Here is a 14,001-nt window from a genome sequence, read left to right on the forward strand (position 1 = left end):
AACCTTTTACCTCAATCCTGTCCCCCCCTGGAGTTCCCTGAAGAAGTGGGGAGGAGGTGAAGGGGGTCTGAGGGGGAGGCAGACTAAATACTGTTGACAGTCAGGGGTTCGACCTGAGCCCAGCTCCTTCAGCCATATGCCCTCCACATTCTTTCTCTCATCGCAGTGGGAATTCCTTTGTTTGGAGTTGTCTCTCTCTCCAAAAAACTGGAATCAAATGGGGACGAAATCTGAAGCTTTGCTCTACTTTACTTTCCATGGCATTCCTTCCAATTTCTTTCTGTCAAGGCAGGGGAGAGCCCTCCAGAGCTGCCTTAAAGGATAATTCCGGTCCAACTTGGGTCTTATTTTTGTAATTTCTATCATTTCTATCATTTATGATAACATTATACTCACAAAGTCATTGCTGAGATATTGGAATATGGTGACATTGCTACAATAAGTCAGACAGGTTGTACACAAGCTGAAAGTTTAGCCAGATTAGGTATATTCCATTGCACAGGAATATTGTATGCACGCACAACTACGGCAAGTTCTGTAAGCCAAAATTGAACCAGTTGATAGATGAACAGGGGTAATAAGTTTGCCTCTTCTATTCCAAATAAGTGTGTTGTGTTTCTTGCCCTCTGACTTCTTTTTAACAATGTCGCCACTTTCCTAGATCTTAGCAATTAACTTGGTCAGTACAATGTTTTAACTTTTATAGGTGTTACAGTGAGAACTTTATTCATCAAAAATATAAAAAGATAAATAAATAAATATCTGTTCTTAACAGTGAAGTGGGGCTGCAACTAACCATTATTTTCATTATTGATTAATAATAATAATAATGCCGATTATTTTCTCGATTACTCGTTTGATCTCTAAGACATCAGATAAACAATGAAAAATGCATCACAATATCCTAGAGCACAATGTGACATCATTAAATGTCTTGTTTTGCCCCAAACCCCAAATTATTCAGTTTACTATTATGTAAGAAAAAGAAAAACAGCAAGTCCACATTTGAGAACCTACAGCCATCAAATGTTGAAAAAGGCCTTAAACGATTAATCAATTATCAAAATAGTTGCTGATTTATTTTTTCCAATCGACCAATCATTGCAGCTCTACAGTGAAACCCAGTAAGCATTTACATTAATGCATCAGGAAAGTCAGGGGCGATGTATGTGTACTTATACATGCATGCATACTATACACACATCTGTGTGAAAATGCATACCTAAACATATAATAACATGAATACACATCCACCCGTCTACATATACCTCCATGATTTTACTTCACGAAGCATTTAACCCATCTTGTTTCAAAACAGTCAATATAATCTGATTTTAAATGTGATTTCTTGCCTTTAATTAGCTCCTCTAGTTATTTCCATTTGTCTATACTTGGGCTTCCATTTGCCTACAATTTCTTGTAATCACTTTTAAAGAACTTACTCTCAATGTTCTAAGTAAATATTTGTCCTTTTTATCCATTATTTCAGGAGTCCTCACACCTAATAAGACAAATAGATGTTATTAGTTATTATAAGTGATGGGGAGGATGGCCAAAAGAAGACTCGAGTTGTAATAAACCTGATTACAAAGTACAAGTCCTATAATAATGTTTCTATGGAGCTTAGAAATTACACAAATCTCTATTTTCTCTCTGCTTCTCTCTCTTTTTCTCCATTAACGGGTAAAATGCAGTCCTAAAGCATAAGGGTGTGCTCTTGATTTGGTGCCCTGCTAACCCCTCTCTGTTCCCATGCTTCACAGGTGGGTCAGGGAGTTCCTCAATGATGAGAACAGAGGTCTTGACGTGCTGGTGGAGTACCTCTCCTTTGCCCAGTGTGCTGTCATGTGAGTACTTTTGCACATGTACACTTTATACACACACACACACGCCACACACACACACACACACACACACACACACACACACACACACACACACACACACACACACACACACACACACACACACACACACACACACACACATCTCTCATGACTGTAGCCAAAACCTTTCCTAAGGAACTGGGCTGGGCAGTGGATCCAGCTGCTGAGTTAACATGTTGTGTCCTGTAGAGCCTGTAATAAACTGCTTGTGCATCTAAAAATGGGCAAATTGCATTCTTTGGATGTGTTTGTATGCCTTGTTGCATACCTGGCAAACTGAATGTGTTTCTGGACAGATGCTATGTGGTGTAGTGCTGAGCTATACCTTGCCTGAATAGGACAGAATCTCTGTGCTGAGCTTTATCATGCAGCTTGATGACAGTTCTTGTGATAACCCCTGGCTCTCTACCAAGCTGCCTCGCTGACCTAACCTCCCCCATGCCTCTCATCTACACCCCTGTGCCTCTGTGTTGGCTTGTCTGTCTTGTCTGTATGTGGCCCAGGTTGGATTTTGAGGGGCTGGAGAATGGGGAGGATGGCTTCTTGGACAAGACTAAATCTTGGAGCAGGTCCATAGAGGATCTGCACCATACAAGCACCCAACCCTTCTGCAACACACTGGTGCGCTCTGCCCGCCAGTCTGTCCTCCGGTACGTATTGCTAAGCTAGCTCCCCTGCTATTACCTATCCCTGTTATTGCCTCGCTCTGCTAACCTTGAATGCTATAAACATGTATTAGCATGCAAGCCAGTTGTCTTGGTGTTGTTTTGTTTCAGGACAGTGCCTGAATGGTTGATGTGTTATGGGTCTGCTGACCTCTCTCTTGGCCTCAAGGCACTGCAGATGATGAGCTGTATCAGAGATAGAAACTAAAGTCTTTGACCTTTTGCTCTATGCATCTCTCTTGGTTAATGGTCCTCCCTCATCTGTCCAGATGTGAATCTGCACTGTCTTCAGATGAGAGCCAGCTGTGTGCTGCAGCATGTATTGGACAGTTGTGATTCTCTTCTTCATCACTGAGCCACACACAGACAGGAGATGAAGAGATACAAGATGTAAAAGTCTGACAGGAGTAAATAAACATTATTATAGTGAACAGAAAAATAGCCCACAAGAATAATTTTCAGTCTTTATAGCATTTAGATTAAGATTACTGCAAAATGTATTAGTATAGCATTAAGTATCATGTAGTATTACCTTAGAAAATGTATATGACACAGAAATTCTGGCAAATGAGACACTGTAAAAGCCATTTAAAAACTACACAAGATTCATATTTTGTGCCCATGATGACTGCAATACAGTTACATAATAGCAGTCTGTGTGCATAGACCTCGGTCTGTTGACAGCAGCAAGGAAACCAGGCATCTCCCATAATGCATCTGTAACCTCAAAAGCCAAGTTTTTTCTGTCAGACCTCGTACTCTGTAATTTTCTCTCTCTGCCTCTCTCTATGTGACATGCTTAAAACAAGAGTCATATGAATACCAGATAGACTTCAGAAATAAATGAAACAAGCCATGGTTAAACATCACATTTAAAGTAAAACACTGAGTTTGATCACTGAATCTCTACCAGATATTAACTTCTGCCATCTGTTACAGCTATGGCTCGGTTTCAAACACCAAAACCATCAAGAACTCCCGCCTCGTGAGCCAAAAAGATGATGTGCATGTGTGCATCATGTGCTTGAGAGCAATAATGAACTATCAGGTACCAAACAGCGACACCAACACTCCACTTGTTCACACACAATCTGACATAGATATGTGTTATACACATACAGATTATGTGTTTCCTGTGAAGTCAAGTGCTCAATACATACCCAGGTTTTTCTCACCACATCCTGTTTTCTCTCTCTCTCTTCTTCATGCAGTATGGCTTCAACATGGTCATGTCTCACGCACACGCAGTCAATGAAATTGCTCTCAGCTTGAACAATAAGAACTCACGGTAAGAACTTAGGCACCTCTCCATAGACGCAGGGCTGGGTCAAACAATAGGGGAAACCCTGCAGCCAGTTCATATGATATGCCTCACATTCTCCATGGGGCTCAGCTTCTCTCTGAAGTCAGGGATCACAGGCATATATACAGGCTGTTAAAGGAATGTTTACTAAAGGAAGATTAGTGGTAAACCGCCAGGGTTGATCGCTTCATAATGAAGGCTAGGAGGGTAAACACTAGCTATGAAGACCTGCCCTTCAGTAGGGATTATAGATTTCAACTCCTGTATTTTCATGTATTTGCAGTTTTGAGGACACACATTCTGGTAGTGCAGATAGTGTAAATATTGTGCTTTTCCACCTTTAATTTTAGTATGTTGTCTTAACGAGTGTCTTCTGTACTTACAGGACAAAAGCCTTGGTCCTTGAGCTGCTAGCCGCCGTCTGTCTAGTACGAGGAGGTCATGAGATCATCCTCTCAGCATTTGACAACTTCAAAGAGGTGCCCAAAGCAATGTTTTAATGAAATTTGAACCATTACTACCTTTCGTTGCACTGTTTATAACTGACATTAACTGAATTGCCATCATTTCCCACATCACTGGTGTGCATGAGGGAGTCAAGGGCCAGTGTAGAGGGATGATGGTTGAGGAGCTCTGGGAGTTTTCATGTGTGTTGAGGGTGTAAGCAAAGTTCTACGGTGGCCTGTCTGAGGTCATTAGTCTTATTAAGACACCAGATGTGAGCCAACCTTGAACAATGATAAGGATCAACACCCTGATGGGAGCCAGTGGACCACAATGGTTTGCTTAGCCTCTCAGTTTCTGCCTACACAGTCATCTATACACTGGAACAAGACAATTACCTTTCAATCAAAAGCCCCAGAGAGATGCACGAGTTAATCAACCCACAAGTCAAAACAAGATGGCATTTCTGTAGTGGTATTTTTTAAAATGATACATTAATAAAAGGTGACAGGTCTTTGAAATCTCACTAGAAAGGCCACATATGGTATTAAACCACAGCTGCACCAGTAATCACACATTAGGTCCACAACTACAACTATTTCTAGTTAGAATTGTCAGGAGTTAGCATGGAATTTTTTACAGTACTGAAAAAAAACTTTTAGAACTTCCCTATCCCCTCCCAGTGTATTTTTGTGTAGGAAATTGGCAAAAAAAAATCCGTCCCATGTCTTTGCTGGCTTCCCTTCTCATGAATTATAATAATCAGCAGAGGTTGTTGTTGCAAATGGAGGAAGCTATCCTCTGTGTACATACAGCAATACTCTTGGGATGGATTATGTTTGATCCTGGAATGTGTTTAATCATAACAAAATACTATATTATGCTAATATTTGTCACATGAATTCAACACAGTAGATACATAGAGGACGTTAGAGGATCTCTGATGGTTGTTTTGATATATCTTTTTTTGATCTTTATTTTTATTGCATTGACACAAGACCCAACAGAACAACTTACAAACATAGAGGATACGATCTTGTTGACAAGTAGAAATAGATAACACAAGGAAAAAAGGAAAATTAAAGGAACAAGAACACAGTGGTGCTTTTACTCTAAAATACATAGTTCTGGCATAGTCTGCACAGGTGGTGCCCATATCTTCATAAAAAACTTCTGTTTTCAATTACAGCTTTGTGATCTCTATGATATAAACCAACTTAAGTCTTTTTCTCCACTAAAATATGAGGGTAAAGTTCCCTACCATGTCAGAACCCCTCCAACTTAAGTCAGGCTTTTTGGTAGTCTATGTCCTCCCACATATCATCTGAAATTATAATATCATATATACGTTTTTAAAAATAGTTCTCTAAATCATCACTATGGATTCAAAGAACAGCCTCTGTATTATTGCATCTTTTGCATTTTAGGTATGTAAGGAGAAGCATCGCTTTGAGAGACTGATGGATTACTTCCGCTGTGAGGAGGGAAACATCGACTACATGGTAAGATTAGCTTTGCATTGTGGATAGATGGATTCTTTTTGGTGTGAATGTGTGTCCATTTATCCATCCAATTAAATATATTTGTATCTAAATCCATCTGTGTCTGTGCTCCAGGTTGCGTGCATGCAGTTCATTAACATCGTGGTCCACTCAGTTGAGGACATGAACTTCAGAGTCCATCTGCAGTATGAATTCACCAAGCTGGGGCTGGATGATTACCTGGAGGTAAGGTGACAATACTGTGGTTACAATGGGCAATCCAAAAACATATCAACATATACAATTTGTACAGTATATGTAGAGTATCGCTAATGCTGATTCATACTCCCTCACGTCAGAAATGTAAACATACGGAGAGTGACAAGCTGTCAGTGCAGATCCAGGCCTACCTGGATAACGTGTTTGACGTGGGTGGTCTGCTGGAAGATGCGGAGACGAAGAATGCGGCTCTGGAGAAGGTGGAGGAACTGGAGGAGCACCTGTCCCATGTAAGTGCACCACCCAGTCTGGACCACCAACACTGCTCTCTGGGCCCATTTATGAGATTGTTGTGGTTCACCAGCCATGTACTTAACTTGGCTGTTTCTACGTGGTGATTAGAAATCTACTCAGTGTTTGCATTTCACAAGTGGTTCAGAATAATGATGGGGTGGAGAACGCTGGAAAATACTGTGCGTGAAACAATCTTAATATTGTTCTTGTGTTGGCTCATTCTTTCTGGGCAGTTGCCTTCGTATCCCACGCTGTTTTGCAAAGACCTTCTTCACATGGAAAGGTCGTAGGCAGCCCTGACATCACTCGAGGAATTTCATAACAAACTCTGCTCTCAGGGGTCAGGAATGATGGGGGAGGATGAGGGTGAAGATTCCCTGTGAATTCCTATGCAACATGTGTAATCTGTTCAAAATCAAAACAAAAAGCTGTGTCATGCTCTTGCTGCGTCATGCTGCTGGGTATATTTTATTTCGTATTAATGATGCACAGTGTGTAGGGGAGAGAGTGGGAGGGAGTGGAACTGGGAAAGTTGCCCATGCTGTGGATCAATTCTTGTATTCACCACCTCTCATCTCTGTTGCTCTCTCCGTGTTCTTTCCCAGGTGACGGAGAAGCTGCTGGAGGTTGAGAATGAAACAATGATGAAAGTAGCTGATCTGGAGAAGCTGCTCCTTCAGAAAGATAAGGACCTGCAAGTAATACGGGTAAGCTGGCGGTTGTAATGATGTAACACTGCCTGCCTGCCTCGCGTCAGAAAGGCTTCACTTCACTGTGTGTTGGCAAAGATCAGTTTCAGATGCATGTAGCTAAATTGCTGTGATAGCAAATTAGGTCAGCAGGAAACAGGATGTTTCTTTGGCATGTAGAGTCATTGTGGTGTGCTCTTTGTTGCCCCCTGGTGACTGTTCAGGAGACATACGAGTCGACCAACACCCAGGTCAACACCCTGAGGAGGATGATCAAGGAGAAGGATGCTGCCTTCCAGAGGCACAACAACATCGAGAGGCGGCTGCTGGAGCTCGAACAGCAAGGCACCATCCGTTTGCACAAGAAGCCTGATGGAGACATTGCCATCGAGCCGCTGGGTGTCAGGGGTGTTGGGAGTAGTGGCCTTGGGACCCCACTGGGTGACATTGGGCAGCTGTCTTTGGGTTCAACAGCTGGGTTAACAGAACCAGGAGGACCAGACTCCAGTTTACCACCTGCCAGTGAGGCTCCTCCACCTCCTCCCCCACCTCCACCACCTCCTCCTCCTCTTCCCTCTGCCTCAGGTGATAGACCGTGACTCACAGTGATAATGTCTAGTGACACATGTATGTGAAAGTTGAATTTGTTTGACTATAGACCTTCAGAGGAGGTCTATTTTCAGTTTCCCTTCTTTATTCATACGTGCCAAGCTAGGTGATGGGTCACAGCAGTGTTCTTCTACCCCAGATAGGAAAGGGAAGTACAAGGCTTGTTTCCTTTGTGTGTGAGTGTGCAGGCAGACTGCAGCACAGGAGAAACAGTACCAACTGTTACACAAAACAAATAACACAAAACATTTAATGCAAGCTTATAATGAATTAAAAGATAAAAAAGATAAAATATGAAGAGAATAATAAAAAATAACAAAACATATAAGATTAAAATGATAATGTAGGATGATAAAATGACACCAAAAATTAATACATAAAATGGATACATAAAATCATAATAGTCTTTTGTTCTAGTGTTCCAGTAAGAAGCGTTTTAATAATTTCTTGTACATTAATTACAGGCTCGAATGCACCAGTCCCACCACCGCCACCTCCTCTCGCTCCACCTCTGCCGGGCGCTTCTCCCTCAGTTATCCTGAGTGTGGGTCTCTCAGGTGAGGGCCGACACAAAATTACATATTTTTGTTTTGTTATGCTTTCAATTCCACTGCAGCTAGTAGTGAAAAAAGATAACAGTTTTATATTTTTTTATTTAATTCTCAACTAAAGCTATCAGAATCAAGAAGCCCATCAAGACCAAGTTCCGCCTGCCTGTGTTTAATTGGACGGCCTTGAAGCCCAATCAGATCAATGGGACAGTCTTCAACGAGATTGATGATGAACGTGTGCTAGAGGTAAGTCAAGCAGATGAAACATCAAAGTAAAAGTAAAAGTAAAACACCCTTATGTAAGAGTTTAACACTCAAAAGCTCAGGTAAACTGTTTGATCAGGACTGTGCGGGTGTAGTTTGATCAGATTTGATTGACAGTGCTGGCAACATAAGTAAAAACCCACTAACTGTCATCACATTTTGATTCATATGTTGTTAAATCCTGATTGGTGCACGGAAATACGTGACATCGCCTTTTTCCAACTGAGCCCCGCCCACTTCAAACCAGTGAGAAGAGCTCAGAGAAAAACAAGAATACAGATATCTCTCATGTGAAGTGACCAAAACTGTTCTAACTTTGGCAGAAAACTGTGTGTTCACTTAGAAGCCCAGGAATCATAGTAAGAAGCTGATTGAGAAAATGTGTTTTCAGGGCCTTTAATATAAGTTCAGAACAATTAAGTAAACTGTCTCTCATGTGCAGGTGCTGGATCTGGAGAAGTTTGAGGAAATGTTTAAGACCAGAGCTCAGGGTCCGATTGTGGATCTTTCCTGCACAAAGAGTAAAGTAGCACAGAAGGCAGTAAACAAAGTCACTCTTCTGGACGCCAATCGCTCCAAGAACTTAGCCATCACACTGCGAAAGGCTAACAAGACCACAGAAGAGATCTGCAAAGCAATAGAGAAGTACACACTTTTCCTGGACTTGAAATACTTTTTGACCCATAGACAAGTTAGAACAAGTTACTAATATATGTTATGTTTACTCAGGTTTGACCTCAAGGCCTTACCTGTGGACTTTGTGGAGTGTCTGATGCGTTTTCTGCCCACCGAGTCAGAGGTGAAGGTGCTGCGTCAGTACGAGCGTGAGCGGCGTCCACTGGACCAGCTAGCGGAGGAAGATCGCTTCATGTTATTATTCAGCAAGATTGAAAGGCTCACGCAGAGAATGAACATCATCACCTTTGTTGGGAATTTTTCTGACAATGTCAGCATGCTCACACCACAGCTAAATGCAATCATTGCTGCTTCTGGGTCAGTGAAATCTGCACCGAAATTGAAAAGGATACTTGAGGTAAGAAGCGTTTATTTGTTCTTATATCAGCAGCATTTGTATTGTTTATGCATATTAATTTATTGTTCTGGTTTACTTGTAGATCATCTTAGCCTTGGGAAACTACATGAACAGCAGCAAGCGAGGCTGCGTTTATGGCTTCAAATTACAAAGTCTTGATCTGGTGAGTATTACATAGCAGAATTTGGAGACATTTTTCAAGTGCTCAGTTTATCCTAATACCAGTCAGCATAAAAATATGCCACACAGTTCATTTGTGCACTGCATTTGCTGATATTGCCATTCATTCCTATTGTTACACAGCTGTTGGACACTAAGTCTACAGACAGGAAGATGACATTGCTCCACTACATAGCTCTCATTGTGAAAGAGAAGTACCCTGAACTGGCCAACTTCTACAATGAACTGCACTTTGTGGATAAAGCTGCAGCAGGTGAGTTCAGACAAAGCACTGAAGATATATATATATATATATATTTCTATAATAGTATGCTCATACAATATATTCTTATAGTAAATAGATCTGTAAATAAAACATCTTTTCTATTGACTGTGTACAAAAGTATCTCTGGAAAATGTGCTGCTGGATGTTCGAGAGCTGGGGAAAGGCATGGATCTGATCCGGAGAGAGTGCAGTCTCCACGACCATTCAGTCCTGAAAGGCTTCGTCCAGGCCAGTGACACACAGCTAGACAAGCTGCAGAAGGACGCCAAGACAGCAGAGGTATCCAACACTGTCCTCACCTTCAAAAAAATGAAAATAGCCATGAAGCAAATTTCTGTCCCAGATGCAGCTCACTGACCTTTAACACACAAGCAATCATGACTCCCAACACGACAGTGTTTACATACATTGCTTCCACTCTGTCACTGTCCTCCTTCCCAATTCTAGGAAGCCTTCAACAATGTGGTGAACTACTTCGGAGAGAGTGCCAAGACGACTCCACCCTCAGTGTTCTTCCCTGTGTTTGTGCGCTTCATCAAGGCCTACAAGGTGAGGACACCAAGCAGATGCAGCATCTATGTATCTTTCTTCACATCTGTACTGACAGGGTGTAGCTTTCTCTACTGGTCAGATGGGAAGTTCCCTGGTTTCAGACTTGGATGTTGTCAGTGTCAGTGAGAGCAGAGCAGGGCAGAGCTTTGGCTGCCTCTGTGCTACAGGACGTGGCGTATCGTCCGAGGCCAAATAACAGGAAAGGCCAGCTGGGTCTGACTCTAGAGGTGCAGCTGTGGTGTTTAGACTGGTTCTTCTCCCCCTCCTTTCCTCCTCCCCTTTACCCCCGGACAGCCTCGCCCTGCCCCACCACACAGCACACTTCCTGAGATTGTTCTCAGTCTGGATTTATGGGATCTGCTTAAGGAAATGTGCAACACAAGGATTTCTACGTATGTGTGTCTGTCTGAGTGCATATGTGTGACTTAAAAGGAATAGTTCTAATAGTAGACATTTGGGTAATACGCTTGTTACAACTCCAAGTTGGTCTAGGGGAGAGGGGAGTAACATAAAACCTGGAGAAGTATATGAGGAGGTGGTTTGTTCAGTTATTCAAACTTTTAAAACAACAAACCAACCAGCCCTGAGTAGAAACCACAATGCTTAATAAACTACCAAAAATGAAAAGGTTACAAATATAAGAGTGGTATCAACCTACTTATCTAACTCTCAGCAAGAAAGCAAATAAGTATAAGATGCAGAACTATTGCTTTAAAGCACATTTAGTGTATATATAAAGTAGTTGTGTGTGTTTGAAAGGTTAAAGGGGGGTGGCAGAAAGAGAAAGAATACATTTCTAATGATTGGTTATGTTCATCAAAATGTGTCTGTGTTCCCTGTTTATGTTCCACTATCTTTAAAGGGCCACATTGACTTTGGATTTATTTGAGTTTCAGTTTCTTGTTGCAGACTGGTCAACTTTTTCTCTTCTCAACAGGATGCAGTGGAAGAAAATGAACAGAGGAAAAAGCAGGAGGAAGCAATGAGAGAAAAGTTACTGGCTCAGGAGGCTAAACAGCATGACCCCAAGGTACAGTCAAAGTGCATGCAACTGAGCTGAATGAAACAGATTCAGCTGTTTATTCAGTGCTAAATAAAGCTTTGTGGTGTGCCAAAAAACACAATGAACAGTACAAATATCCTCTGGTTCAGGTCCAGGCCCAAAAGAAGAGGCACCAGCAGCAGGAGCTGATCGCAGAGCTGCGCAAGCGGCAAGCCAAAGACCACCGGCCCGTGTACGAGGGCAAGGATGGCACTATTGAGGACATCATCACAGGTGGGCCAGACAGCACCCTTAAAAGACCCCATGTGGGTGCCAGCAGCCCCGGTCGTCCCAGGTCTAGGATGACTGTGGTCATTCACTGCTCAGCTCCTTTGAAGTGCACCTTGTGCTATGTGGTCCAGACACCACCACATCTGGAGCACAGCACATAGCATCACAGCTGTCGCTAGTTATTGTGTTATAGTATTATATGTGCTGGCTAGTTAGTTCTGAAATGTACAGCACTAAAGCTGATGAGCCTCAATTTGTAGATAGTCAGACAGGCAGTTTGATTCCAAGTGTACATGAGATTCAGTATATAGAATCTTTATTTACAGAATCCTTCTTTAAAACCAATATGTGTACATTTTTTATGTGATTATAGCATTATTCAAAGTATTCTGATGACGCTTATAAAAAATAAGACAATCCCAGTGAAAACTGATTGGGGATTATGCAAGGGACTTTCTTTAATCTACCACTAGGAGTCGCCAAAGTCAGACATTTTAAAATCCTACATATAGGGCCTCTAATGGGAGAAAAAAGCAGTATCTACAGCTTCAGCACACAAGCTAACTGATGTTTTTTGTCATAATCATTAATCAGTGCTAAAATGTAAATAATATAAATGTTGCATTAATGTCATTTTTAGTAATGTTAATAATGCTTCTATGCCACTACTATCAGAGCTGTTAACAGTTTATTATGCAACTGATGCCTTTCTAAGACATGCTCAGTGCGTGCGATAACACTTTACTTTAAGTCCCCCTATTTAGCATTTATAAATGTTACAAAAAACATTTAATAAATGATTTATAACCCAGTATAATGCATTTGTATGTAGCTAAAAGGACATTTTTGTTAATGTACAGTATTTGTCAGCAATTAGAACTTCTCCTATGAAGACATAATTTATATCATTACAGCTGTTTTTTGTACCATTTTGTTGTTCATTATCTGTTTATACACCAGCCTCCACTTAAAGGTGCCAACAGGAAGAGTTATAGTTGTTGGCATATACTTGAATAAACACTTATATCTGCTTACAACTACATTACAGTGCATTATAAACCATTTATGAAATGTATATATAATGTTTATAAATACAAAATAGGGGGGCTTAAAGTAAAGTGTTGCCCCTAATCCTATTAAAAAAGCTCCTGAGGGTTTAACAAGGTTTGCTTCCATAGATCTGTGCTGCACACAGAAAAAACGTTTTCTCAGGTTCATTACAGTCTCCTGAAAGAAATTTGAAGGTGGTACAGTGTCCCCCCCCCAGAAGGGCATTGTCTCAGGTGTGACATGTTTTCTCTCCCTCCCCCTCCTCCCCCAGTACTGAAGAGTGTGCCCTTCACAGCCCGCACTGCTAAACGTGGCTCACGGTTCTTCTGTGAAGCCAACCTCTGTGACGACGCCAACTGCTAGCCCTTCCCCCCTAATTGCCAAGGTTGTCCAGGTGTCTCTCGTACGCCTCCTGACCCCACTGTGCATGCAGCATGATCCCTGTCACCCACCCAACCCCATACCCCACCATTACAACTACTGTGAACTAACTTGGGCCGTCATTGGTTGTTTGTGTTCTACTTCAGAAGACTCCTATCAGGCATCTGGTGATAGGAGTCAGCCAAACCTCTTTGCCTGGCACAGATCTCCATGGGGAAAAAAAGTTGTACAGCACGTCAACATATTTGTGTGTGAAAAATATGTTGATACACTCACAGTACAATCAGCCATGACTGTGATTAAATTATCAAGTGAGACCATCATGCATGACACATTTAAAAGGCTGTGCATTATTATGGCATATTTCTTTTGAGGCATTCCTTTCATGGAGCTGAATTCAATAATCATAACATAAAGAGGTTTGGCTAATTTACTGGTTTTATCAACGATGCCTTGTTCCATGAAACTAACTTGTTTGGTGTTGGTTTCCTGCTAACATGTGACTCTTCTTTCCTCAACCACCACTGTTTATTCTACCCCCTCCAGCTGAAAAGAAGATTAATGACAGTATTTCCCACTCCTAAGAGAGGGTAAGGAAGGTAGCCTGGCTGAAACCTGGCCTGCTTGGCCCTCCAGCTCCTGTGTGCTGCTACAGTGATGTCAGCTGCTTCAGCTAGTGCTTTGGATGCAAAAAAAAAAAAAAGATGCTTCACAACACACTAGTCAGAAAACAAGATTATTGAAGATGAATTAAGAAGCGAGTTACAGTATGTTTATAGTTTAAAGAAATTCAATATCACTTGCCCCAACAGCCATAAAAACATGAATTCACTTGTGTAATTTTCCACCAAGTCTTTGCATC

General features: G+C 41.6%; 1 protein-coding gene across 5 annotated transcripts in view; it reads left to right on the forward strand.

The window, feature by feature from the left end:
• Nucleotides 1-14,001, forward strand: part of fmnl3 (formin-like 3) — a 33,193-nt gene that overhangs the window by 16,587 nt on the left and 2,605 nt on the right. The window contains exons 5-25 of one of the 5 annotated variants that reach the window (XM_044211083.1): nt 1,764-1,847; nt 2,390-2,536; nt 3,491-3,599; nt 3,763-3,839; nt 4,240-4,333; nt 5,726-5,800; nt 5,915-6,025; nt 6,139-6,288; nt 6,898-6,999; nt 7,206-7,566; nt 8,055-8,147; nt 8,263-8,387; nt 8,848-9,050; nt 9,135-9,438; nt 9,521-9,601; nt 9,742-9,871; nt 10,002-10,162; nt 10,331-10,432; nt 11,373-11,465; nt 11,588-11,711; nt 13,686-13,729. In XM_044211083.1, coding sequence (XP_044067018.1) covers nt 1,764-1,847; nt 2,390-2,536; nt 3,491-3,599; nt 3,763-3,839; nt 4,240-4,333; nt 5,726-5,800; nt 5,915-6,025; nt 6,139-6,288; nt 6,898-6,999; nt 7,206-7,566; nt 8,055-8,147; nt 8,263-8,387; nt 8,848-9,050; nt 9,135-9,438; nt 9,521-9,601; nt 9,742-9,871; nt 10,002-10,162; nt 10,331-10,432; nt 11,373-11,465; nt 11,588-11,711; nt 13,686-13,723 — 2,764 coding nt within the window. In that variant the 3' untranslated portion in view covers nt 13,724-13,729. Of the gene's footprint in view, nt 1-1,763; nt 1,848-2,389; nt 2,537-3,490; nt 3,600-3,762; nt 3,840-4,239; nt 4,334-5,725; nt 5,801-5,914; nt 6,026-6,138; nt 6,289-6,897; nt 7,000-7,205; nt 7,567-8,054; nt 8,148-8,262; nt 8,388-8,847; nt 9,051-9,134; nt 9,439-9,520; nt 9,602-9,741; nt 9,872-10,001; nt 10,163-10,330; nt 10,433-11,372; nt 11,466-11,587; nt 11,712-13,029; nt 13,153-13,685; nt 13,730-14,001 lie in introns of all 5 variants that reach the window. The other 4 variants (XM_044211080.1, XM_044211081.1, XM_044211082.1 and 1 more) reach the window with 4 other exon arrangements.

Source organism: Siniperca chuatsi, linkage group LG10 (assembly GCF_020085105.1).
Source record: "Siniperca chuatsi isolate FFG_IHB_CAS linkage group LG10, ASM2008510v1, whole genome shotgun sequence".
Taxonomy (NCBI): domain Eukaryota; kingdom Metazoa; phylum Chordata; class Actinopteri; order Centrarchiformes; family Sinipercidae; genus Siniperca; species Siniperca chuatsi.